General features: G+C 50.6%; 1 protein-coding gene across 10 annotated transcripts in view; it reads left to right on the top strand.

Moving 5' to 3' along the window:
- The window catches only part of LAMB3 (laminin subunit beta 3), a 141,771-nt gene that overhangs the window by 93,962 nt on the left and 20,387 nt on the right, over positions 1 to 27,422 (top strand). For 6 of the 10 annotated variants that reach the window (XM_034666914.1, XM_034666918.1, XM_034666917.1 and 3 more), the window contains 7 exons: positions 733 to 1,051; positions 2,254 to 2,353; positions 9,962 to 10,036; positions 10,120 to 10,399; positions 11,766 to 12,812; positions 23,425 to 23,539; positions 24,074 to 24,147. In XM_034666914.1, the coding sequence (XP_034522805.1) occupies positions 12,462 to 12,812; positions 23,425 to 23,539; positions 24,074 to 24,147 (540 nt within the window). In that variant the 5' untranslated portion in view covers positions 733 to 1,051; positions 2,254 to 2,353; positions 9,962 to 10,036; positions 10,120 to 10,399; positions 11,766 to 12,461. Of the gene's footprint in view, positions 1 to 732; positions 1,052 to 2,253; positions 2,354 to 3,004; positions 3,063 to 9,961; positions 10,037 to 10,119; positions 10,400 to 11,765; positions 12,813 to 23,424; positions 23,540 to 24,073; positions 24,148 to 27,422 lie in introns of all 10 variants that reach the window. The other 4 variants (XM_034666921.1, XM_019802620.2, XM_019802618.2 and 1 more) reach the window with 4 other exon arrangements.

Here is a 27,422-nt window from a genome sequence, read left to right on the forward strand (position 1 = left end):
GCTCGGGGTGTGGTCCCAGGGTCCCAGGATCAAGCCCCACATCAAGCTTCCTGCTCCATTGGGAGCCCTTCTTCCTCTCCCACTCCCCCTGCTTGTGTTCCCTTTCTCACTGGCTGTCTCTCTCTGTGTCAAATAAATAAATAAAATCTTAAAAAAAAAAGTGTAGCTTTTTAAGCAGGACCCTGAGAGCCTAGCCTGGCTGTGGACTTGGAATTTTAACCTGGAGATGATGGAAAGCATACAGGTCAAAGTGCATACCAAGTCCAATGCAGCAAATGAAGCACTAGGCCAATGCTAACAGGGTGAAACGTACTTTGGAAGAAGTGCAAAGGCTTGTGTGTGCATCAACGTGTGTGTTTGTGTGCACGCATGCGTGTGTGCGTGCGCACGTGCGTGGGGACACCTCTTAAGAAGAGTACAAATTCAAGATGGGGGACGAATGCTATTTTAACAGTATTTGACTTGAAACAGCTGGAAGGGTTAATAGATCTCTCAGCTCAGTACGGGTCCTTGGTGTGATCTGGCCGGGATCTGGCCAGGAAAAAGCCTCCTGCAGCTCAGGCTTCAGCAGCAGGAATCGAGTCTCCAGAACCAGAGTGGTACTGGTGTGCTATTTTCTTTCCCCAAGCCCTTGAAGAGGATGACTTTGATAAGATGGCCAATATTCATCCAGGGGCTTCCTGAGTTCTCTCCTGTGGGAGAGTCTTATTCTCATGTGCTCTTTCCATTCAGGTTTCCCTAGGACCCGGAGCCCACTTGACTTTCTCAGACCACTGCACATCCTCATGCAGAGTTTACTGAGGCGCCCGAGGTGACATGTTCCAACCTTGCCTGGGAGGAAAAGTATCGATGTACAACGAGCTGAGCAAGTGTTTGTCCAGGATGAAATGATGTTCTGAGACATGGAACTTCTAGAGCTAAAACAAGGAGAATCCTGGAAAACTACAATGGTTGGTCACCCTACAACATTCCAGAACCTTCTCCTTGAAGATTCGCTCCCTCACTCCGTAGTTTTTCTCTTAGAAACTGGAGCAGGACGCCGGTCTCATAGGTATTTATCTTCTCAGTACAACTTGCAGAGATCTCATGGTCTGTGTTTCTAAGGCTTTCCAAGGGGTCAAGCTTGTGAAGTTTTAAGTTTTGCAAAACTGAAATATTCACCAAGGCTATTTTTCCTATCCGTTTCCTTGCGGTGGCATAGTCTATAAACTGTCCCATGTGATTTTCCCTTTTTGTGAGAAACAGATTCCCTTAATCTTGGAAGGACCAGGTATTGTAATGGAAGAAAGTGGATTTTTGGAAGCTTAAAGCTCTTCTGGTGGACTCTGGTTTCACCATATACTGGTTGTGGTAGACAGTGCAATGTGTTCACCATGTTCTACTGTGTTTTCCTCTTCTGGACACACAGGAAGATCACGTAGGCGCCCTCTGAACGGTTCTGGCCAATAGGTTGTAAGCTGAGTGACTGTGTCACTTTAGACCTGAAGCATGGAATATGAGAGAGCTTCTCCATGCTCCTCTGTCCTTGCTGTCATGACCATGAAGGCCACGTGGCCTTGGTGCGGCTACAAGATGGCAGAAGTCCCTGAGTGCCTGTAGAACAGAGGACCTCTCCCCTCACCATCGTCTCCCATCTTACTTTGTGCGAGCAACAGTCGAATGTTTGTTGTGTTACAACTGCTGAGATTTTGTGCTTAGTTTATCACTGGCAATGAAAAACGCTAGTTCTGCGTTTTCCTCCCCTTTGGTTACCCTAATAAAATAGCATGAATTGGGTGGCTTAAGCAACAGACATTTATTTCTCACGGTTCTGGGAGAGGAGATGGCCAAGGTCAACTGGTGCGGGAAAGAGCTGGCTTCCTGGAGTCAGATAGGTGGCTCTTTGTTCTCTGTGGAGGCAGAGCCTTGGTGTCCCCTCCTCTTCTTATAAGGGCACTAATCCTATTATGGGGGCTTCACCCGGATGACCTCATCTAGACCTAAGTACCTCCCAAAGGCCGCATCTCCTAATACCATCACATTGGGGTTAGGGTTTCAACATATGAATGGGCGGGAGAAGCATATTCAGTCCCTAACACCTTGTAATCTTGTCAAGCTACCTAATAAGGCTGACACGTTAAAAAAGGGAAGTAATATCTCCTTCAAAGAGCCACCTTAAAGAGCTCGGTAAATGAGATACGGTAGATGTGTTTAGAATGCTTCCTCATGCATACCAAGAGCAGAAAAATATTTTGTTCCCTTTTGTTCTTTTAGGAAAATATGCAGGTGTTTCTTTCTGGAGTCATACTTAACCAAAGGAGTAAATACAACCTCTCCTGTCCAGGGAAGCATACAGAGTCTCCAGAAGATGCAGGTAGGCCCATCTCTGTACTGTTGTTTGTCTCTTGGTCTTTCCCCTGGAGTGGTCTTTGATCAAGGAACCTGTGCCCAGAACAGGCCACCATGGTGTCAGACACTGGACACCAGGACCTCCCCACCCCTTCACTTCTAAGCATCATATTTTAGGAAAATTGTTGACAGGTGGGGGAACTTCTACAGGAAGATGAGCAGGTTAGGGAAAGGCTGGAAGCCATGAGGGTGGGTGAACAACAAGTAAGGTTGCCAGGTTTAGCAAATAAAAATATGAGAAGCCCAGTAAAATTAGAGTTTCAGATAAACGGTGGATCCCATTGTAGTAGGTAAGTTGCGCCATGCAATCTTTTTATCTGAGATCCAGATTTCACTGGGATCCCTGTATTTTATCTGGCGGTGCTGGCTACAAGGATTGTGGAGGACAGTGCACACACATCACACAGAGACGCCACATCACACTTTGGAACACAAATGTGGATTTATACTTGGCTCCCGGGAGCTGCTGGGTATGCAGATTTCTGAGTGAGCAAGGGGGAAGGAAGTTCGGAATTAGGTGTGTTATTCTGGGAGAACTGCATGGGAAAGGCAAATTTGGGTGAGGGTGGGAGTTTTGGTTATCCTCACTTCCTCCTTCCCCTCAAAATATCGATAGATGAGAACTGGCTCTTTTGATTTGCCCTAAGACATGCAAGCGGGAAGATAAGGTGCTGGTAAGTACTTAGTACTTTTTCTACCTTCCCTCTCTTTTGGTTTGTCCTTCCTTACACATTTATGAGTACATATATTTATTGAGGAACTATGCAAAGGGCTTTCTTGACAGAAGAAATCTAATAGCCCCAAGAAGCCATATTTCTTAAGAAGGGGAAACCGTGTCTTAACAAAACCGACAGTAGTTTAGACAACTTTCAGTGAACTCCGGGGCAGTCTGTGGATGTAGTGGAAGGGGTTCGGGGCACAGGAGGGAGCAAAGAGAGGATGGATTAATAACTTGTAGAGGAACAAAAATTACCATCCTTACCCCAATACTTGTAACTTTACGTTTCCTGATTATTCTAGCAAAATATGCTCATTATGGAAGACGAGAGCATGCAGAGAAATAGAAAGAGACAGGAAATGTTAGTGTGTTGGATATTTTCTCCCTGGCTTCTCTCTATTAGTTTTCTTTATAGTTAAGTAGATTTTATATACATTTATTTTCTAATCCCCCCCTTCAGTATCCCATAAACATGTCCCTCTTTATTGGTATTAAAACCCTCATCAATACTTTAGGTCAGAAGGGTGTCAGGATTTTGGGGGTCTTTTTAAAGATTTTATTTATTTATTTGACAGAGAGAGATAGCGAGAGAGGGAACACAAGCAGGCGGGGTGGGAGTGGGAGAAGCAGGCTTCCTGCTGAGCAGGGAGCCTGATGCGGGCTCGATCCCAGGACCCCGGGATCATGACCTGAGCTGAAGGCAGACGCTTAACGAATGAGCCACCCAGGCAGCCCAGAAGGGGGGTCAGTTTTGACTCATGTTTTCAGGGGAAGGAATGAGATTGGATAAAGACTCATCACCCTTGTCTGCTAGGATATGGACCAGATATTGATCAGTGTAAGCAAGGTCCCAGGGTAAGTGTAGGTGCCTTTTATCTAGAGCCCTCAGACTTGCTGGGCAAGTTAAAAACAAGACTTCTGTTCAGATTCGCTTAGACTCCTATCCTTATCAGGTGTTGGAGTCTGGTTTTACTGAATCTTGATGGCCATAAAATAATAGGTCTGTTTTGCTTACGCCTGTTCCTCTGCTCTCTGTCCTCTGTTTGTAAACACACCCCACCCCCTACCCTCTGTCCTTCCCTGTCCAGGAATGCTGGAAGCATCACCCTGCTCTCGGGAGCTTAGCTTTGTTGGCCCCCAGAGTGTGCCCTCATCCCTTCTGGTCCAGATCATGGCTCCCGAGGAGTTTGCAGTCCCTAAAGAATAGAGCGGAATGCACAAAGCATTCTTGGGTTGGGACCTGGGGCCTCTGTGGATGGCTCGCTGCCCGATAAGTGAGCTATGCAATATCTGGATGGGAGTGATATTTGTGTTTTGATAAGAACAACTGCAGATTCTGCTGATCATTGTCCTTGACACCTGCGTGTGATGCACACGTGGGTACAGACACCCTTTATGGAGGACACACCTAGGCAGGCCAGAAGTTTGCCTTGTTTCCTTTATCTTTATAAGGATCCAGGAGGTAGATGGCTAATGTCCCCACTGGAGGCAAGTAGCTTTGGTTGTCCAGAGGCACCCAGCTGGTGGGTGCAGAACCAAGAACTTCACCTTCACCCCTCTCACTCTGAGGTCCAGGCTTTAACCACTGTCCATCTTGGAGAGCAGAACATTTTGGAGCTGGAGGAGGCTTCAAAGAAGATTTAAAAACATTGAATGTCCCAGCCGCTCTATAAGCCAATTGAATTTTTGAGTGGGGCCTGGCTTAAGTATATGATTTTGTAAGCTCTGTAAGTAATTCTGGGGGGCAGCCTGGATTAAGAACGAGTAAAATCCAATACCTTTATTTATAAATGATGAAAACGTAACCCAGGGATGAACTTGCCCTAATTTACACTTTTATTGAGTGGCAGAGCTGGAGCTAGGTCTAGCATTTCCAAGACGTTCAAGTCCATACATGGACCCTGTGTGGCCACAAGCACTGCTGGGAGGTGATGATTAAAAGCCTTGAGTTGGGGTTGATTCTAGACATGAAGCCAGATACACCCATGCACCCTTCCCCCTCAAACCACAAGGTGCTCATTTCCCCAGACTCCATCAACAAACGCCAATTTGAACATTTGGATATTTAGTTTGTCGTTCTACTGGCCCTTTCAGGGATCATATTTAGAGTTCTAAAGTCCTGTTCGGCAGCCCTCTGCTAGCTTGGGGAGCAGATCTCCTGGTGCAAATGCCCATGACCCTCGCAGCCATTCCTCTGTGTCTTCCCCAAATGCTTCTGGCCTGCCATGTGGCTGCATGTTGCCCCCTTCAGGCATATCTCTCTCTCCTCTCAGGCTGGGCCATGGCCACTTGGCCAGCTTCACAGGTCATCTCTGTGGCCAAAGATCTCAGAGGTTGAACTTAGGTTTTGAGAACCTAATGCCCTGAGGGCAGAGATAGAGGTGGTCGGGAGTGGAGGAGGGTGCATGACCATGAGCCGACTTGTCTGCTGGAGGAAGGTCAGGAATCTGGGAGGGCAGTAAAGGTGGTAAAAATGCCAGCATATTCTTCCCTCTTCTCTGGGAAGCCAGCCAACAATGGGCCAACCATGGGCCAGCGTTCTCCTCTAGCAAGCTGCAGGCTACACTGGGCTGCACCCTCAGGAGGGAAGGGGTGGGGCATTTGGGGGTGTACCATGGGAGGTAAAAGAGAAGGAGCTGAGGCTCCTGAGGTGACCCGGGAGCCTGACCTCAGGAGGGGATTCCCCCTTCTTGTGGTGAGGCGGAGGTTGTGTCATCCTGCCATAGACGCTTTGTTTAATCTTGTTAGGTCACTGTGATGCTTGTCCGGCTACCTTCTCTTTCCCTTCCTTATAAGGTGTTCCGTCCTCAGCCAGAGCAGCTCCCGGTCAGCATGGCGGGAACACACTGCCTGTAGGTGCCCGAGGCTCTCAGGTGGGGGATCTGGGGGCGAGCCCCTTCCCCATCTCTGCCCACACAAGAGAGGCTGTCGATTTGAAAAACAAACAAGGAGGCACGTAATGGTGTCTGTTCCGGATGTTCCTGCAGCATCGCTGTCTCCCCAGGAGTCCCCAGCTGACACCAGTCCTCCAAGAGTTGAAGCAAGAGCTGAAAGTGGCCTTATCGGGGATTGGGCCTTGGTTAGGTTTGGGGAACAGGAAGTTCAGAGTCTGGTGGATTCTGGTTAAAGATTAGCGAAGGCAAAGAAAGGGACTTGAGGCAATGTTAGAATCTAAGTGATGGTTAAAAATATGAGTGCTGGAGCAAACTGGTCTGGGTCCAGTGACCTCTTCCTCGCTGGAACCAAGTTGCCGAAAATGTGCCTCATTTTCTTCATCTGCAAAGTAAAGATAATTCAATGTCTACCCCCCTCCCCAGAGATGTAGTGAGTATTGAATGAGTTAATACATACAAAGGGTTTAGAACAGTGCCTGGCACACCCCCCGGAGCGCTTGGTGACATGTTAGCTGTAGTTAATTTAGGCTGACTGCCTGATTCCCCCCAGACCTCAGGCCCAAGCTAATGTGTGCCTTCATCCAGTGGGTGAGGAGGGGTGGGTGGGGGGAGAGAGAAGGGCACGGAGTGGAGTCACCCCATGATGGGCCGGCCAGGCTCCGGTTCTGCCGGCCTCTGCCCGACGCTAGGTTCCTATCTGTGCTCAGTAACACAACAGACTCACTTTCTTCCTCTGGTTTTTGGAGAGGAGCTCGGAGGGGGGACCGGTGTCTGGGCTGCTGAGCTGTTGTGCATGTGTGGAGCGCCACGCCAGCTTGAGTCAGGTGGCGAATCCCCAGGGATGTTCCTGGAGCCTACCCCGTCCCGCAGACGAGGACTCAGACGTGACTCACTGTATGCAGCTGGTGTCTGGGCCTGAGTCACCCGGTGGCCCTTCCTCTGCCACCTGCGGTTCGGCATGCGCAGCCTGGACCAGGCTCTCATCCTTCTTCACCTCTTCCCTCAGTTCCTCTCTCCTTCCCTTCTTTCCTTGTTCTCTATCCCTTGATCCCCCACTGATCAGATCCTGGTGTCCCTGACAGATGGGTAACGGACACGGGGGCTTCTAATGCCTCCCCCACACCCTGTCAGACATTGCCGGGAATGACCGAGAAGTGCACGGGATACTGCCTGCATCGGCATGGTGGCATCGCTGTGATCTGAGGGTCGGTGTCTCCCAAAGAGCCCTGTCTCTGCAGCTGAGTGCTGCCGGAATTTCCGCTCTTAGCCGTCGTTCTGGTGACCGAACAGCTGGGCTGTCCCCTCTGAGAATGCAAGCACACCACAGTACATGGGGACCCCTTAAACTACATCGGTCATTTACCCTTCAGGGTGAACCTCTTCGCTACACAGGGAGTGAGCACCTACTGTGCCAAGCACTGTTCTCGGCACTTGGAAAGCAGTAGTGAACAAAGTGGACAAAAATCTCTACCTCCTTGGACCAGATATTCTGGTGGGAGGAGTCAGAAAATAAACATGATAAATAGATATATAGTTGGTTTGAGGTGGTAAGTCTTGCCAACGACAGAGACCCAGTCTACCCGTAATGAGGGTAGGTGGCCTTGGGAATGGGATGGGGCGGGGAAGTTGGTTGTCATTTTAAATATGGTGGTCACCATTGAGACAGCAGCATTTGAACAAAGACTTGAAAGAGGTAAGATAGTTAGCCTCGAAGACGCCTAGGGGAACGGTGTTCCGGGCCAGAGAGAGCACCTGGGGCCAGAGCCCGAGGGCAGAAGCAGCCTGGTGACTTGGGGGCCCTGCACCTGGGTGTTTGGGTCATGCAGGGCCTCACGGACTCTCTCTGAGGGCTTTGGCTTTGACCCTGACCATAATGGGGAGCTGGTGCCGGGTTCTGAATAGGGGCATGATATGACCTGTTGTATGGGGTCTACTGCAGACCAGCTGGAGGCTATCATAGAAGTCCGGGGAAGAGAGGCTCCGGGCAAGAGGGTGGGCGTTGCCTTTGGAAGGGGAACTAACGTTTCCTGATAGCATGATGCGGGTGCAAGAGAAACGGGAGTCAAGGAACGCTTGGCTAGCCGCTTCCCTGGGCGCAAGTTCTGATGAGCCAGGTCTGCTGTTGAGGCTGAGGGCCGCAGAACAGGATGATGGGAAGCAGAGCAAGAGGGGACACAGAGGGTGACTGGGGCACAGTAGTGATGCCCCTACCTGCCCTTTAGCTCTGGCCAGGTCCTAACCTAGTCTCGGGTTCTGTTTTAGGCTTCTCATCTCTGAACAAATTGGATTCTGAAGTTCAAACCTGGGGCCCTGCCAAGGGGGGCGGTGTGTGTGTCAAGACCCCCCCCCCCATAGTGCTCAGTGTCCCTGAGGAGTGAGGCTGACTGGGCTGCCCTTGGGGTCTGCAGAAATGATGTCCTGGACTGGGCCCGGAGTGTGTGGGGCCCAAACAGAGCAATTGCCACTTTCCTCTGTGAAGCCAAACCACTGCTGGGACCTGCCCCAGCCTGTGAAGTCTGAGACTCTAAAGGCTTATTTACCTGGGCTCCCGGCCTCCTAAGAGAGGAGAAGGAGGGGGATTTGAAGGGCTCCAGCCACTCAGTGTGCGGCCCACCACATACCGCCCCGCCTCGTCTGAGGATCTGGGATTGCGACACCGGCTCCTTCTGCTGGTTAACTATTAATGAGTTCTTTGTCACATCCTCTTTCCTGGTGGTGGGCAGCGGAGGGGGGCAGTTCCAGGAGGGTGAAGGCTTCCTGGAAGCCTTGAGTTCAGGGAGCTGGAGAAGTGGAAACAGACAGGCAGGTGGGCTCCAAACCCCGAGGTGGGGGTGGGGGGGCAGCCGTGCTGTTTCTCTGGAGGACGTGATGGGGGTCTCTCTGGGTACTTGTTGCAGCGGCTGGCCCATGGACGGAAGCTGCTCCTGCTGACTCGGGCTGGCGGAGTCCTGGAATTCTTACAGGGATCTAGACACTAACATTTAGTGGAGTATCTGTACACGTGTAAACAACTGAATGCCCATTTGCTAATTACAGGACTCCCCCGCCCATCTAAACTTATTGTACTAAGTTAGAACTGAAGGGTTAGAAGTGCCGGGTTTAATCCACATTTTCCCCTGTAAGGGTTCTCAAACCAACTTCTTGGACTTAACCCTCAAACTGTAGAGAGCTTTCTATAGTTCTCTATAGAGAACTGTTCGGGGGCCACTGACAGCCTGGACGGGGTAGTTAAGAGTCTCCTTTAAATAGACACTTTGAGGCAATGGTGTTCCAAAACAATGTCGCGCAGGCTCTCCTGCACTGCAGGGCCAAGATCCAGACTGGGTGACCTCCCACTCTCTCTAAAAGCCCCCTGACCCTCACCTGGGGGACGAGGGTCCTCTGAGACCAGCCTCTCGGTCTAGGCCTGTTACTGCCGTGTCCAGTGGCCCTCAGGCAGAATTGCACCCAGAAGCCCACACAGGAAGCTTTTCTCAGGCCTGGTGGGGGGCGGGCAGAGGAAGCTGGTCTAGTTATGCTTCAGGTCAGGTCTGTTTGCTGGCCCTCCAGGCTGGCATTCCTGCCCGGGAAGGGAGGGGCTAGGAGACCAGCCCTTAGGAAGCTGGGGGCATGACTCACAGGTAGTTACCTGTCCTAGGGCTCCCTGCCAACCTGCAGAGCAATCCAGAGGGGAGGCATTTCGAGTTTATTCCTGTTTATTCCTCTTAAGCTTTCCTTGGGTGAGTTGCGCTTTGACCCCTCCCTGACGAACCCAAAGCTCCTGCAAATCATCCCCCCCCCACCCCGCCACTCCAAGCAGGGATTTTCCACTTTTTTAGTTTTCCCTTGGGAGGGGGTCTGGTGCTTTCCAGGGTCCTGGATGTTTGGGTCTTTTCACCTTGTAGCCCAGTGACAGGTCTGGGCAATAACACCCTACAGACAAGCCCTGATCTTTGTGTCCTCTGCGTGGTCTTCTGTCCAGGGCCGTCCAGGACACAAGATGAAGCTGACCCCTGTGGGCCTTGGAGAAGTGCCAGGTGCAGTGGCTGTCACAAATGTGAGTGCCCTTCCCTGCCTCCTGGGGCTTTCTGTTTGCGGCAGCTCCCTTCACCACCACCCCCGCCCCGCCCGTCCCCACAGGCACCCACAGGCAGCTGGGGACTGATGAGCTTGCTGTGAGGCCTCTGAGACCGACCCACCTGCCCAGTCCTGTCCTGGGGGGCGGGGGTGCAGTGACGGCAGATGGGCGTGCCAGCCGCCCGGATTCCTGAGACCCGCCCTGCAGTGGATGACGCCCAGGCGGGGAGTCTCCAGAGGTGAGGCCATTCTTTAAAAACTGGGAGCCAGGAGAGGAGACCCCACATTCAAGGGGTGCTTTTGGAGGCCATCTGGAGAAAGCAGAGCAGCAGCACGGAGCGAGGTATGTTACCTGCCTTCCCCTGCCCGGTGGGGGCCAGGCGTGGGAGCAGGGCTGTCAGCGTCTCTGGGCGTCTTGGGCTTGGCTGCAGGGCCTGATTCATTCCTTGTTCAGGGAGGTCATGCGGGCTCACCTGCAAAGGCCAGGTTAAGTGTCTGCCATTGTTCGATTGCTTTTTCACATCTGATAAGTGTCTCAGTGACTTAGAAGAAAGCAACTTCAGATCCGGACTGAGCACAAAGAGAAGTGGAAAGTGTGGGCTGGCCCAGCTAGAGCTCTTCCAAGGGCCACTCCGATGCCTGCTTGTGGGGGATTCCAACCCCGGGGGGGGGGGAGGGCAGATAGCACTGGACGAAAACCAAAAAGTGGGTCTCCCTCTTGGGCCATGATTAGCTGTGCAACCTCAGGCCACCTCTCTCTTCCCCCGGGGCCCCTGACTCTTCTGGGAGGGGGTTGGAAGGCATGGTTTCCAGGCATTTGCATATGTCATGTGAAGACACCAGGAGAGGCCCCAGCTCCCTCCCTGCTCCTGCCTTTGCTACCCCCCTCATTCTTCCACCCCAGCCAGAGGAGTCTGTGGCTGTCATTGGAGCAGAGCAGGCTTCCAAACCGAGGCAGAGGTGGGCACTGCATGATCAGGGGTGGGGGCATGCCTCTGCAGGGTTGGCCTGCCTGCCTCCTGGAAGGACCCTTACAGGATCCAGCCTCAGCCTCCAGAAGCCCTGCTGTGGGGCTGTCCTCCTGCACAGCCCTGGGCCCTAATGGGAGACATTTTGAGCTGTTTCCAGTTCAGAGGAAATCTCACTCCCTTTTTAAATTCTGCCAGGCTTCCCTGTCTCCCCATCGTATCCCAGCGACCTGCTTAGCTCAGAGCTGTGGTCACCACAGCCTCACCCTCAGGGAGTCCTGGGTGGTATTGGAGACCATGCCCGCCGGCGCAGAGAGGCCTCGCCTCCAGGCTGTCGGACACTTTGACCCACTCACCTTTGGGCCTGCAGGCGGGGCCCAGCCCTGAGAAAGGCCGGTTCTGTTTCTTGGGGCAGCAGCAAGGCCTCGGACATTGCTATAGGTCCTCTCCTGCAAAGGGCCCAGCTCTTTTCTGCTCCCCACATTGTCTTTATGACTGTGTGAGCAGGGAAGGGCCTACCCTCTTTCCCTCCCATCTCAGAGTGGGGAAGACGAAGTCTGGGAGGGGATGGCATTTTCCCAGGGTACACTGTGAGTTGCTTGCCAGCTGGGACAGGGATCCAGGGATCTGGCATTTTCCAAGCTTTTGGCTACAAATGTACCTGCTGCTTAGAAGTACCCTAGGTCAGGACCCCAAGTAAAGGGCGCTAGTGTGCCTTAGGGTTTGTATCGTTTTATCCAGGCTGCTTTGCCCTCGCCCAGGTGACGTCCTCTGAGGGGATTCCCCCATTGGCTGAAGATGAGGGCCCTCCTTCTCCTGTGCTTTGGTAAGAGTCCCTTCCCATGCTGCCAGGCCCTGTTCTATAGCAGGGAGGGGACAGCCATGGCTAGGAGGATAGTGGACCAAAGCGTGAGCATCATCTGTCACCCTGTCGTCCTTCAGCTTGGAACACTTGCCTCCTGGGGCTCCCATGGGGTTTCTCTGCTCCTTTGGGCCTTTGGGAAAGATGATTCCCTGCCTCTCTAGAGAGGCTCTCAAGTGTCTTCTTAGTCCTCCCTGGGGTGGCTCGTGGTTCCCCAAGTGCCCTGTCCAGCTAATTGCCCAGCCTTTCACTCTCTCGCTGGTTCCAGAGCCATCATGGCTGGGTTTTACAGTGGACTGCAGCCAGGCACTCACGAAGTGTGGCTGAGTCCACTTTGCAGATAAAGGAACAGAAAGAACGCCGGCATCTCCCAGCCTTGCACAAATGGTGAGCTGCCAGCCCTGCTGTGGCTGCTGGCAGAGGCCAGCCTGCAAGTGAAGGGATCGAGGAGTGTGTCCTGGTGGCTGAGCCTGTGCCTGTAACTTGATTCTAAAAAGCCACATATGGAGGCCACATTTCAGGATCATCCCAGGGTTTTTGCTGGCCAGCATTTCTCCTCCTTTCCTTTTTAAATTATGGGTTGCAGAACACGAAATTGGCTTTTTTTACCTAACAACATCAGGATTCCAGTCCTTACCACCACCACCGGTGGGAGCATGCGTGAGGGAAGGGGTCCAGTCTTGGTGATTTACGCTTCCCTGGGGGAATACTGGGGTGGTCTGGTGGGCTCTCCTCTGTCTAGGCTATTCCTCAGCACCCCTGTGATTTCAGTCTGGCCCGGCCTCCTGTGTGCCCAGCAAGCCTGCTCCCGTGGGGCCTGCTATCCACCTGTTGGGGACCTGCTCATCGGGAGGACCCGGTTTCTCCGAGCTTCATCCACCTGCGGGCTGACCAAGCCTGAGACCTACTGCACCCAGTATGGTGAGGTAGGTCCTAGCACCAGGGCCTCCAGGACTGGAGAAGATGAGGTGCGGTGGGGCGGGTGAGCCTGCCTTTTGTTCACAGAATGCCTTGAGTGTCTTTGGGATAGCCGCAGCTCCGTGCACTGTGGAGGGTGCAAGAAAAGCCTAAGGCCAGATCTCTGCCTCTAAAGAATTTTCACCTTCACTGGGTGAGAGAAAACATCCTCAGAATTAGCTGAATGGCCCTCTTCTCCCTTCTGCTTGATAAAGCTGGCGTCTTTCCTCAGTCCTCAGGCAGGGGTAGGACAGTTTTTCAAGTCTTGGGAACAGACAATCAGATAACTGTTGATCCATTCGAATGAAGAGTCTAACGTGTTGTCTGTGGTGGGCAAGGTCAAGGCTGATGGAGCATAGGTGGTGGGATGTGCGCACTGGGTAGTGTTCTTGCCATGGGATGAACTGAGTGGGGCCATGGTCACCGTTTGCCACCATCTCTTTGGCCAGTGTTGGGAAATGAGTGTAGACAGAGCTAGCGGGAGAATGTTGGATTGTGGGCTGGAGTTGACCTTCTGTGTTTTGCAGTTGCCATGTATGAAGAGCCAACTTACTTACCTCTCAGCCTCGTTGGTCCCCTCAGGCAAGTGGGAAACATCCCAACTGCTGTTAGAGGACATAAGTCAACAGGATAGACGAGGAAGTGATGAGGCCAGTGAGGGGGTTCAGCGATTCAGCTGATAAGGAAGAGTGTGAGCTGAACAATCCAGAAATTCAAACACTTTGACTTACATGAGTTAACAGTCCCTGTTTAGTCAACTGAGTTCTTCAAAGGGCTGTTGTGATTTTTCTTCTACATGCCTCTGGACCTTTTTTGGAGGAACATTGCTGCTTTTCTTTTCTCTTCAACAAGGTGGGGGTCGTTCTTGGTGCCTCGTGTTTACCAAAGTTGAAACCACTTAGTATTTCCTTGTTTCTGACTACATGTCTCATTTGGCCATTTTTCTGCCCTGAAACCAAAGGTTTGGACAAAGGAATATGTGAGGGAGGAGTTTTCCCTGAGTCTTCTAGTCTTTTCAGAAGAAGAGAGAGAAATACGGAGAGAAGGGGAGTGAGAGAGATTGACTGCCGTGAAGGAGACTTGGGTCCTCCATGGTGTCCTCTTTCCGGACTGTCCTTGTCGTTGGGATGATGGAGGTAGCATCCGATACCACCTCTGGGCCCCACTGCCCTTCTAGACTCCAGTGTTCTGTTGGCTACTTTCAATGGCAGGTGGTACTGAGTAGTGGCTTTGGGGGTGCTGAGCAGAGATGGCTCTGGTTTCTGCGTCTCACCCAGTTGGATGTGGGAAAGCCACTTTGACAGTGTTGGGTAAGATGGCCAGCATAAGGCCAGCACTCCCTGTGGGCCCAGATTACTCCACAAGCATCAGGGGACCTGGCGGTAGTGAGCTTTCTAGGCAATGGAATGGTTTTCGCTGCTCCCTTCCCACATGCCCTCAAAATCTGGTGTCACTGAGCCATGTCTAAAAATTTCAGGGAGACTTATGCTGACTTCCTTCCCCGAGCTGGCCTGCCTGCTGGGTGGGGAAGCAAGGAGAAATACAGAGCTCCTGTGCTGGGACGTCCCCTCGGCTTCAGCCCTGTCTGGACAGCCTCTGTCCCCCAAAGCCTTGGGCTTTCGGCTTCACCTTGGCCTGCCCTCTGCCTCTCTCAGATGCTGCAGGCCGCCACTTCCCTTCCCTGCTCGTTTGCAGCCCCCTGAGAACAGAACGGTGGTTGCAAAAGAGAAGTCTAGACTTTTGCAACCCTGGGGATGGATAAATTTCAGCCTTTTGCTGCTGTGAAAGTTGAAACACGTGGGCTTTTTTTTTTCCTTTCCTTTTCTATCAGGGGGAGGAAAGCCCTGCAGCCTCTTCTTGAGAGTAGACAATGGGGCATCTTGAATGCAGTGTGTAGTTGCAGGTCTGCCACTAACTTGTGGTGTGGTCTTGGGCAAGCTATTACCCCTCTCTAAGCTTTAACTTCCTCTTCCGTGAGTGAGTGTTAGATGAAAGGGTCTTGAGGTTTGCTCCTGGCCCCAGCTTTCTTTGGGAATGAGCTGACTGCTGAGAGCCAGCTTCTGTCCGCCTGCCTTCCCCCTCTCCCTTGTTCCATTGCCCTTTCTCTCTCTCTTACCTGCCTAACATCCTAGAGGCTCCTGGTTGACAGAAAGGAAGACACACGCAAAGGCACGGAGTCCCTTTTAGTGCTCGGTGCAGATGCGCCCTGAACCCTCGCTGGGTAGCATGGTGGCCGTGTGATGAAAATTAGGAATCGGTATTTTAACTCTGCCGACTTCCAATTTCAGTTTCTAGGTTTAGTGTATTCTGTTACCAAACGCTACAGAGAGCAGCTCTAATTTATGAGGCACGTGTTATGTGTCCCAGACATCATACGAAGAGTTTTACAGAAACGATCTCAATTAATTTTCACAATGCTTCCGTGGGGGCGCTTGTTACCTCTGTGCGCGGTTGGGAGGGTTTGGGTGTGTGCTGGGACCCAGACTGCAAAGGGAAACACACAGGTGTCGAGTTTTCTGAGGATTTAGAGGTGGGGGGCATACTGGGCAGCCCCAGCTGGAGATGAGGTGTCACACGGAGCTGCATTCCTGTGCCTGCCTCTGTCCCCTCTCCCCTTCACCCCTTCCTTCCAGCTCCTGCCCCCATAGACACACCTTCCTTAGGGTGAAGCTTCTGGTTAGTGCCTCTGTGCTATTTCCGTGACATGGTGAGCCCTGAGCCAAGCACAGCCGCCTCCAGCACCTGCCGTCTGCCCCCTGATGTGGCGTGAGTGCAAGTGCGCTGAAGATTTACGACTCTTGGACACTCTGCACTGCTCTTTCCCCTGCTCTCAACCCTGGCGGGACTCTGTGGAATGGGAGTTGCAGCAGCAGTGGGGACTCCTTCCAGCTCCAAAATTGTCTCTCCCGGCTCTCAGTCTCAGAATGTGGCTCCTGTTCGCTTGCTACCTCTTCTGCCTGATTTGGTCTCAGTGGCTAAATCCTATCAGCCTCGACGACTTGCTTCTTTGGTTTTGGGGTCCATATTGCAGCCCTTGCAATGGACATAGGACTTGGCCAGCTTTGCCTTGGGATACCCCACCCCCAACTTTGCCCTTCATAGGCCTGCCTGCCTTAATTTTCCTTTCACTATCCAAGTTTCGACCCAGGCTGTTCTTTACCAAAATGACCTTGTCTCCTTGTTCTCCTTCCTTTATTTCCTAACTAACCTCTGGGTGGACTCACTATTCCCTAAAGCTCAAGGCATGTCTGTGTTGCCCCCTTATTCTTGTTCTCTTCTGTGCCTTCTCTGAGCGTCAGCTCCTTATTTGAAAAATGAGAGTAACAACAGCACCCAGCCCAATGAGTGGTTGAGAGGACCGTATAAAGGAATGAGCCAAGTGACCATGGCTGGTGTCTGCAAGACACTAAATGTTCCCTCCCCTCTCCCCATACACACCCGCCTCCTGGCACCTGTGTGTGCATGCAGAAGTCACCCCATCTGTGAATCACACTCCTGAGCATTTGTTCCCTGATTAGGACACCCACTCGCATACTTACCAAAATCAACCGATCCTTGGGCCAGCCCACTCTGCTCCCAAGGTGGCCTCTGTGAGTCTGGTCTGCAGTGGACTGTTGGAGAATCTGGAGGCAATCACGGTTAGCGAAGTTGCCCTGCCTGGGGGTGGGGACGCTGGTTCTGATCCTGGCTCTGACACTTTGATGAGCGATGTGACCTTGCTAGCTCCTGGGTTCTCTCTAGACCACCATTTCTCCATTTATGAGATGAAGGAGTTGGGTTAGTTGGCCTTTGAGTTTGCTCAGCCCTAGCATCACTGCCTGCGTCTCGGAGATGGCTGGGCTGTGTGTGACCCCATGGGTTCATCATGGTCTCTCTCAGGGAGAGGCTTCTCTACTGGCCGAGGCTGACCTGTGTCCTTCCGGTCATCTCTGGGCTGCTTGAGGTGCCCCAAGAACCAGTGCGTTTTCCCTGGAAGCTTTCCAGCCCTGATTTCTGCTCCTGACGATGTCTCCTCCAATGTTGTGTCTGCTCCCCTAAATGCTTCATTTATCTCCCACTCCCTCCCTTTCTGGGGGAAAACTTAATTACCCAGCTGCCTTAATAACAGTTTTACACAGTGCCTTCCTCAGGTTAATTAGCTGTGTAAACCCAACAGCTGTCATTTTTATCTCTTGGAAACAACCTGAAGAGCAGTAGCCAGTTGATATCCCCTCCACCCCAAGACACACACACACACACACACACACACACACACACGCACACTTGCACACATGCGTGTCAGTGCACCCACACGCACATACCCCAACAACCACTGCCTTTCTTGGACAATTGTCTGTTTTCTGGACCTTTGACATGGCTCATATATAGGCAGAGGATGTGTTCATATATATCCCGAGCTCCTTACCCTCTGCCCACAGAGTACGCGTTGAGACTGCCTCTGACCAAAATGTCTGCCATCCTGTTTCCCAGAACTTCTCAGCAGTTCTGAGACTTCCAAAGCTCCTGCCATTGGGGATCCACTCTTTGGGATGAAGCATTGTTGCCTTCCTTGTTTGAAATACAGACACTCTTGGGAAAGGCACCATATCAATCTATCATCCACCGTTCTATCTCAGCCAGGGTTTGTTTATCAGAAAATTAGCTGTGGCTTTTGTAATGGGTTCCAAGAAAGTAAAGGCCAGGATGGGTGAGTTTTGAGGGATAGAAGGCCATGGATAGGACATTGAGGGAAAGTGTTACCATCAGAAGGAAGCAGAACTTGGATTGGTGGCATGTGAGATTCTTGGGTCCTGGTTGTTATGGGGTGGGGAGTACAGCTCGTGGGGCTAGAAGGATAGAAGTGTGGGGGGGGGAAAGATGTAATGGGAAGGCCTAGACAAACCTGATGGCCTCAAACTTTGCTGGCCTGGTCCCTGGCCCCTTGCTTTTGGGGTTCAGGTCCCTAGAATTCTCAGCAACATTTTGCAGACCTACTTTGCTTCTTTGTCCTCAGGGGCTGTAGGAACCATTGTCACTGGCAGAGCCTGCAGAGTTCCAGACAGGCAAAGCAATTCTCTGCACTCAGGTCTAGGGAAATACCTCTGTTTCTGGAGAGGTCCAGGCTGGGGCTGAGGCTGTCCTTCCCAGGGAAGAAGGGAGGGAGCATCCTGACAACCAACTCTGGTCCCTGCCAGTGGCTGCCAAGTGTCCACTGTGTCCCTTGAATTAGAACAGGGCTAGAAGGTTTAGGGGAAGACACTCTGGGGCAAAAATCCCTGCTTTATCTCTTCCCAGCTTTATGGACTTGGACACATTTCTTAACTTCTCTAAGACTTGCTTTCCTATCTGTCGAATGAGTATACCCACCATTTAATGTAAAATACTGACCTCAGAGATTTTGGAAGGATGAGGTGAGATAATATATGCACAGTGCTCAGGAGAGAGCCCCGTGCTGTGTAATTTCTGGGCGTGTGGTACACAGCATCTCTAATCAGCCTCAGAGTCAGCCTACTGAACTCAGTTTGGATGGCGAGAGGGCAGTGTTGAGTTAAGGCTTTGGTGAAGGTGTTACTTCATGACAAGCTAGAAGATGAAGTTGAAAGTGCCTTATACCACTGGGGCTTTCCTCCTCAGCACCACGGCAGAACCCGACCTGACCTTTACCGGCAATATCTGCTGACCTAGAAAGGCTGAGGCTTGTGGATCCCAGTGGGGTCTAATGGGGGCCTTGCTGCTCCTTCTTCTGCCCGCTTAGCTGAGAGGAGTATTTCTCCAGTACGGCGTCTGGTTAGCGTCTTTTATTTTTTTCTTCCTTCCTTTGCATTCTTGTTCGGAGTGTTTTAAACTTCTGAGCAGATAAGCTGGAGTAGGGGAGACTTCTCATAGCATGTTAGCGCAAGAAGGAGCTTCCTTATCTCATTCCACGCCGGCATATGACCAACGAGGAGGCTGAAGTAGAGAGAATGCTTTTTCTTGCAGGCAGCTGGAGGTTTTTTTGTCCTGGCTTCCTTTCTTTAGGCCCTGGCTGGCGGCCATGACCCTGATGCTATCTCCTTAGATAGACTCAGGCAGCCTGTGGCTTGCTCATGGGCGGGACCTGGGCCACGAAAACCAGAGGCTATTTTCCTGTTTCCCCCTCGAATGAGCTCTGTGTCCTGCAAAGACGCAGAGCTTTGATTTGCATTTACCTTCCTTTTCCCACCTATTTCCACTATGATTCAGGCTCCTCTGGCTCTTGCTCGCTCCTTGGCCCTCCCCCTAGCTCTCTGGGAGGGTTTGTCTTCCCGCCAGACTGCTGAGCTTCTAGAAAGCTCCAGGATAAGGGAAGAGGCCCAGCCTTTCCAGATGGAGAGCAAGTAGGAGCCAAACTGGCTGGAGGCCTGACAGGCTGAATTGATAATAATGCTGCGTCTCTGAGGTAGGGCAGCCAGGAGGACGTTGCCAGTTGACCCCAGAGAGGGGAGCTGCTGCAGCTGAGAGCTCCACCTCTGGGAGTGCCGGAGTCACATAGCACACAGGAGGGGAAGAGCCTCGCGATGAGAAGCACGCACATGCATTTATACACATACTCACGTAGGCATACAAGAATACATAGAAAGGGAAACTGAGGCTCAGAGGGAAAGAGAAAGTTAGCAGCCTGTCTTCACGTGGGCTTCTGCCCCAAGCTGCTCTATTTCAGGTCTCCATCCAGCTGGCTGGTTGACAAACAGAGCCACTTAAAATACCTATCCTGAGTCTGTTGGCTTAGCCTGTCTCTAAGGATTGCAATAAATCCCTCCTTTAGCTATGTTTCTATGATAAGCAGCACGTAGGTTTGAAGCCCACGAGGGCATCTGATCTTCCATCAGTGCCTGCACACGTGGAGGGAAGGTGGGGCGAGCATGGGGCACCCCTAGGCTCACTAGGAAGCCTGAGCCAGGAGGCAGGGTAAAAAGCCCATGCTGAACACCCCGGATGTTTTTTAGTTTGCTTTATTTTATAATAATGTCTATTTTCCTGAGTATAAAAGCGAATATAAATCCAAGGTATTAAAGTTTAAAATTATTAAAGAGGAACAAATAAGGAAAAACCTTCCCTATCATCCTATTACCCAGAAATATTGGGTTAAGCTGCGTGGGGTGGCCATTTTTGTAGGTCAGATTGGCTGAATATCAGCCATTTCATATGGTTCAACCTAATCTATTGGTGTATTCCAAACACTTCCTATTCCTTTAAATTTATGTATTTGAGATCATGACATAGACATGTTTATGCCCAACTTTTGTTATTCATAAAACATAATGTCATCATTTTCCCCAAGTAATTAAAATGAGCAGTCATTTTAATAGTTACATAATATTTCATCCTTTGGGGACCATCAAGGTCATTTCCAGTTCCAGGTTGAGCTGTTCTAGCTCTGGTGCCCCAGGCCTGAGGAAAGAAAGAGCCTTGTTTCTGGCGCTGTCTTGGCCAGGGATCAGGCTGGGATCAGGTCCCAGCAGAGCTGGGGAGAGAGCTCTGGTGACAGGCGGCCGGAAGGCAGCTGGCCCTTGTCTCTCTGCGGGACATGTGCTGAGTGCAGACAGAGGCTGGGCAGTGGAAAAGTTTGCCCCCCGAGAGGCTGTGCAGAGTGGGGAGAAGGGCACGCTCACTGCCAGGACCAAAATAGGATTCTGGAAGAGAGTCAGATTCCAGCAAAAGGCTTCTCTTGCCCAGAAAGGATTATTTTAAGTTCTCAGGTATTTATTTCAGCCACTGACACATCTACAGTTTCTGTGTTAACTGAGCTGGGTCAGCCTGAGAAGCCAGCTTTCTTCCCAAAGTGCTCTCTCCACCTTAGGCTTCCTCGTGGTCAGCGGCAGGGTCAGGCCAAGTCCTTTGAGTGAGACAGAGATTGTCACCCTTTACCATGCTTCCCATGATGTCTGTGCACCCACCTGGTTTCCTAGCAGAAGGAAAAGGATGACACAAAGGGAGGGGGAGAGAGGGAGAGGGAGAGAGGGAGAGAGGAGGGGAAGGTGTTAAGGGACCCTCTCTAGTGTTGGTGCTGGGGCCGACACGGGCTGTCGGTCAGTAGAAAAGTCACTAGCCTTTTTGAGCCTCATCTTTCACATATATAAAATGGGAATAATATTCCTTACCACATAGGGCTGTTGTGAGGCTTCAATAGGTTTTCATATTCAAACTCCTAGTACAGTGGTGCCTGGCCCATGGTGGGCTCTCTGTCACATAATTTTGCTATTTTATTACCTCCATCCCCCATCCGTCCTTTTAAATTCCCTGACTGCAGGAAGAGAATGTCTAGTGATAATAAAAATGTTAGCACTTACTGAGTATTTACTCTTCATTCAGTAAGTATGAAGGGCCTACTGTGTGCAAGGCACTTTTCTGAGCACTAGGGATTCAGGAGAGGAAGCCCTCGTAGAATAGCATTTGTAGCAGGCAGGAAGCATAATATAAGCACATAAATAGACAATAAATGCACACTATTTCAAGTGGAGATACGTACTATGAAGAAAACTGGAGCAGGGCAAGTGGGGAGGGAGGGGCAGTGGGCGGGGAAGGGGAAGGGAGGCACCGAGGGCTCTATACAGGGCACAGGTGCTAGCCATTATTTGAACATTAAATGTCATACAATTATCGTTTAATAAAGCACTTTTGGACCTGATGAGGAGACCTCCAAGCCCCAGGAAGGGTGACAATTCTCTTATTTGGAGGTGAGAGCTGGAAAGCTGGGTGGGATGCGGAGGCTCAGAGGCCCGGACTCCTGGCTTCCCTTCTGCTTCAGCACTGCCAGGCTTTGTCAGCCGTGGGGGGAAGATGGGTGTTGGGCAAGGAGTTTCCATAACCCCAGGCTCGGGCTCAGCATATTAACTCAATCCCTTTGGGACTGACCTGTCAGGTTAACCAGTTCCACAGACACTGCCCGTTCTAAGACATCAGCCTTACTGGCTTGTCACCTTCCCTGGACGGGGCAGACGTTCAGGAGGTGGAAGGCCTTGGAGAAGCCAAAGCTTTCCCCTGGTTCTGGTGAGTGGAGCCTTCAGGGAAAGCAGAGGCATGGGGTGTTTGGAGATACAGTTGTCCCCACCCAGAAGGAGCATCAGGCCAGTGAGTTTCTTGTCCAAGCTTCTCCTTGTGGGTGATGATGGAGCCCTCTGAACAGTGTTCTTTATGCTAGGCACAAGGTCTGGTACCATGGTAACTCAGAGAAAGCAGAATTTATTTGTGTTGCATGGAGAAGTTGGGGCAAGGTCACGCTGTGTGTGTGTGTGTGTGTGTGTGTGTGTGTGTGTGTGTGTACACACACATATAAACTAGGAGAACAAGGGCCATGTACTCTGGCCCTGTTCTTTTGCTTGGTGATCTCTGCCTGCTGTGGAGCCCATGGGGTTCAGTTCTGTCTCTTGTCTCACTCCAGGGCATGGGCAGGCCAGGGAAGGTGTAGTTTTGGGGGGAGCTCCCCAGTGAGGCTGTTTCCTTTTTGGCTGCCCACTCTAAACTCGATCTTCATGCGGGATCTCTTGCTCTTAGCCCCAGGGCTGCAGATTTCCTCTGTCCTATGCATTCCTGGCCCTGGGACCACCTAACCACAAAGCTCCGTTTGGTTGGGGACCCTCAGATTGTTTCCTGTGGTTAGGGAATGCCATACCTGGAAAGCGTCCTCAAGTCCCAGACGTCGGTGCTGGGAGGCCTTTGAGATCATCCAGATGTTACTATAATGTTGGCTTCCTGAAGACAGGCTCTTCGTTTTGCTCACTATTATACTCCAGAGCCCAGAGCGGGGTCTGGCACATAGTACACACTCAATAAATATTTGTCGAATGATTGAATGAATGATTCGATTCCAACCTCCACTCAATCTGCAGAGGAGAAAACTGAGCCTAGAAAATGGGGGAACAGAGCTAGGACTGGAACCCAAAGTCTTTTGCTGTGTCCCCTCTCCTTGGTGCTCAGAAACTCAGTTTTCCCTGGAGCTGCCAGCATTAGGTGAAATGAGATATAAAACTCTCTAACTTATACCTAGCACACGGAAGGTACTCAATTAAAGTGAGTTCCTCATCTTTTCTTCTTTTTGCTCTTGACTTTCTCTTCAGGTTTCTCTCTGTTTTTTTAAAGATTTAATTAATTCATTTATTTATGTATTTATCTAAAGAGTGACCAGGGGGAGGGGCAGAGGGAGAAGGAAAGCGAGACTTCCAGTCAGACTCTGTGCTGAGCGTGGAGCCAGATGTGGGGCTTGATCTCACAACCCTGAGATCACAACCTGAGCCAAAACCAAGAGTCAGACGCTTAACCGACTGAGCCACCCAGGCACCCGTCAAGCTTCTCTTTGAGGCAATGTTCTGTACCATTGTTTTTCTGCCACCTCACAGCTCTTTCCTGGCAATAATGCCTATCCACTGTTCACTTATCTGTTCGTTAGGAGGGACACAAAAGAATTACATTCAAAGATGACCGATAGCCTTGTTTTAAGAGGCTAATCCTTCTGAGGGTATTAATGAAACCAGTGGATCCCTAAGGGTAGGATTTCCATGGAGGGAAAGTTCTAGGCTATCAGGATGCAGGGGGAATCCTCTCTGGACCTCACCCACGAGGCTCTGTCCTCTCCCTGTCCCACAGTGGCAGATGAAATGCTGCAAGTGTGACTCTAGGTTGCCTCACAATTACAACAGTCACCGAGTGGAGAATGTGGTTTCATCCTCAGGCCCCATGCGCTGGTGGCAGTCACAGAATGGTAAGCTCCGGCCATCTCCAGGGGCCTAAACTTGTGGGAGGTCCCAGAGGGTGGGGGTGGTTGAAAGGTGCCCGGGAGCCCTGTTGGATGTCCCAGGCATTTCTTATGGTGGTGGGACATGCGTGGTTGACAGACCTTCTGCCTCTATATTTGAGGTCTCTCAGATGCTGTAGGTAGAAGAATTTGCTAGAAGTTAAGGAAAGGGTAAGAAGAGCGAAGAATGCCTTTATTTTACCCCACTTAGTTACAATGAGCTCATTGAAGGAATTGAACTTGTAGAGCAGACATGTTGAAATCCTTCAGTGTGTTAGGGTCATCAGGTGATGAGGGGAAGGAAATTTGGCCAAGGACAGATGGGATCTTGAGTAGGAAGTATAGGGAGAAGCATGTTGGTACCATTCCTCTCCAAGAGGAAAATCAGAGGATCAAGCTTAATGTGTCTGACTTCCCAGAGCTAATAGAGTCCAGAGCCTCCTTCAGGGCTAGAAAGGTAGAATTTCTCTGGTCTAAAGTTTCTACTTTTTGTCTTTCCAGATGTGAACCCCGTCTCTCTGCAGTTAGACCTGGACAAGAGGTTCCAGCTTCAAGACATCATGATGGATTTTAAGGTATGCTTCCTGGGGATGGCAGGGGTAGGAGAGGGGGACCCTGGGCCATGTGGGCTTGGGCTTATGGGGAGCACAGTGGCTTTGTCTCCCCAGGCTTGGGGTGATGGCAGCACATGGTAGGTGGGCTTTACTTCCCCAGGCTAAGGTGACACTTACCCTGGGTCTGTATCATGGTGACAGCAGAGGCCCACTCCTGGGAGCACAGTGGCACCTCCAGGCCCCCTGTCCTGGCCATGCAGGGGTTATATCCGCTTCCTCTCTGTATCCCCCATCCTCAACCCATCTAATTAATTCAGCTCTGCCAAGTACCAGTTCCACTGGGTCTGGTCAGTTATTATACAGTTGTGTATTCTTGGTATGTTTAATAATTGTGATGATGAGATTGAATTTAACAAACAGCCAATAACTGGCCCATCCTTATGAAGGATGTGCTTTCAGAGCAGCCCCCTTGGTGAGCCATGTACTCGTTCACTGCTGTTATTTCTCAGGGTACTTTTGGATTCTGCTTTAAGACTAGCCTCCCGAGATACTCCTTTGGGCGGGAACATTTTTGTTCATTTGTCACAGGTCTTTTTCTTTTTTTCCAGAGAAGATTTGATTTTATTCTTTCTACAGAAATAGTCAAATATTTAAGGATGAAGCTTGGTTAATAAGATTAGGTGATCATGAAGGGTGATATCATTTTCAGGCGCTAAAAGGAGCTGTGAATAAAAAGCAATAGGATCTAATTTCTTCCTTGACTCAGAAAGTTAGCTCTGACATCCTCTCTTCAAGAAAAGGTCAAAAGTATTTTGAGAAATGGCAGTATCATTTGAATAAATGCCCAGTCTCTAAAGGTGACAACTTTGAAGGGCAACGTTCATCTGGATGGATATTGTTAGTACATTGCTTGTTCATTACTCACTCATTCATTTACTCATCCATTCTTGCTACACACATACTGAACACTGGTTGTATGTTAGGTTTGGGGCCAGATGTTAGGGATCGAAAGACGAATGAAGCCAAATCGTGGTTCTCACATTGCTCTAGTATCTGTCGGGAAGACAGGGACTGACGCTGAGGAGGTAGGACATGTGCTCTGATATTGGTGCGAAATGGTGCTGGGAACACAGAGGGGTGTCCAGCTTGGTGTGTCTTTGGGGGGGTGAGTCACAGAATGCCCAGGAAAAGGTGAACCTTTGTAGACCACTAATCGCCAGGCAAAGGGCAAAGTTCATTCTTGGGCCAAGAGAACCAATCCTAAAGTGCAAAGGCCTGGAGGCAAGAGGCAAGAAGGTATGTAACTGGGGAGGGGCCAACGGAATGCATATAGGGGGTCTGGAGGGGAAAATGTGTATGTGGTGGTGAGAAGTAGGGATGTGGAAGTCTACAAGCTGGTGAGAGATGAGTTTACAGACATAAATGGGGAGGAGGGAAGTAGACTAAAGCTTCATCCATTCATTCAACAAATGACTAAGTGCCTCCTGTGTGCTCGATGTTGGGGGTGCAACTTGAACAAGACAGATGGGGGCCTACGGTTTACTGTAGTGGGTCTCAATTAGGGGATATTTGGCAGTTTCTGGAGACATTCTTGGTTGTCACGACTATAGGTATGCGACTGACATCTCACGTGTAGAGTCAGGGAGGCTGCTAATCGTCCTCTGATGATCGGGATGGCCCACGCAAGGCATTAGCCAGCTCCGAATAGTAACAGAGCCAAAGGCTGGGAAACCCTGGTCTAGGGGGAGCGGAATCAAAAGCAGCAAGCCCACAAATAAATGATTGGAAATTGTGGTGACATTTATGAAGGAAACAAACAAAATGCTGGAATGAGGTAAGGTGGGCAGAGTGTGGGCAGAAGAATGTGTGCTAGATAGGTACGAAAAATCTCAGGAGGAGGTGACATTTAAGCTGAGAACAAAAAATGAGAAGGAGCCCACCAGGGGGAAGAACATTCAGGCGGAAGAAACAAGCTGAACAAAGGCTCTGAGGAAGGACTGAGCATGGTGCCGCTGAGGGCTTGCTTGGAAAGATGGAGGTGCACAGGACACCAGGTGAGCTGAGGAGACAGGTCCACATGGCACAGGACCTGGCCAGGAGTTCAGACTCATTCAAGAAGAGCAGGCAGAGAACTTGAATAGACCTCTCTCAGAAGAAGACACACAGATGGCCAGCAAAGATGCTCAACACCATGAACCCTCAGAAAAATGCAGATCAAAACTGCGCTGGTGCATGACCTCAGGCTTGTTAGAAGGGCTGTGATCCAAGAGACACGCTGTACGTGCTGGCGAGGATGTGGAGAAAAAGGACCCCTTGGGCACTGTTGGTGGGAATGTAAATTGGTGCAGCCACCTGTGAAAATAATATGGAGGCTCCTCCACAGACTGAAAACAGAGCTACCTTATGATCTGACAATTCCACCTGGGTATATATCAGAAGGAAATGAAATCCCTGTCTCGAGGAGATATCTCTACATTCGTGTTCATTGCAGCATTATTCGCAGTAGCCCGAGACATGGGAAGAAGCTAAGTATCCATCAGCAGACAAACAGACAAAGAAAATGTAATCCCTGTCCATATATCTATCCATGATGGGATATTCAGCTATAAAGAAGGAAATCCTGGCTTTGGAGACAACATAGGTGGACTTTGAGGGTATTCTGCTGAGTGAAATAAGTCAGACAAAGAAAGACAAACACCACGTGTTCTCACTTATATGTGGGATCTAAAAAAGCTGAACCCATACAGATAGAGACTAGAATGGTGATTGGCAGGGTCTGGGGGGCGGGGGATGGGGAGATATTAGTCAAAGGGCACGAACTTCCAGCTGTAAGATGATTAAGTTCTGGAAATCTAGTGTACAGCACGGTGACTGCACTGAACACCATATTATATTCCTGGAAGTGGTTAAGAGTATAAATCTTACATGTTACCCCCACACACAAAAAATGGAAATTATGGGAGGGGATGGATGTGTCACTATGACAACAATCATTTTGCAGTATGTACGTGTGTCAAATCGTCACATTATACATCTTACATATATTACATGACAATACTATCTCAGTAAAGCTGGAAAAAAAATAGTGGGAAGCTATTCTAGGGTTTTTCGCAGAGAGGTGATACAGTCCATTTTGTGTGTGGTGGTGGGTGGAACCAAGGTGAGAGTGAACAACAGGAAATCAGGGGCCGTCTTCTAGAGAGGTGAGGGGGATGGGCACTGAAGCTGGAGACAGGGCCTGGTGTGGGGTCTGTTTGGAGGCTGGGTTTCTGGACCTGTAGTTTGAGGGTGTGGTC

The sequence above is a fragment of the Ailuropoda melanoleuca genome, chromosome 8, assembly GCF_002007445.2.
Source record: "Ailuropoda melanoleuca isolate Jingjing chromosome 8, ASM200744v2, whole genome shotgun sequence".
In the NCBI taxonomy this organism is placed as follows: domain Eukaryota; kingdom Metazoa; phylum Chordata; class Mammalia; order Carnivora; family Ursidae; genus Ailuropoda; species Ailuropoda melanoleuca.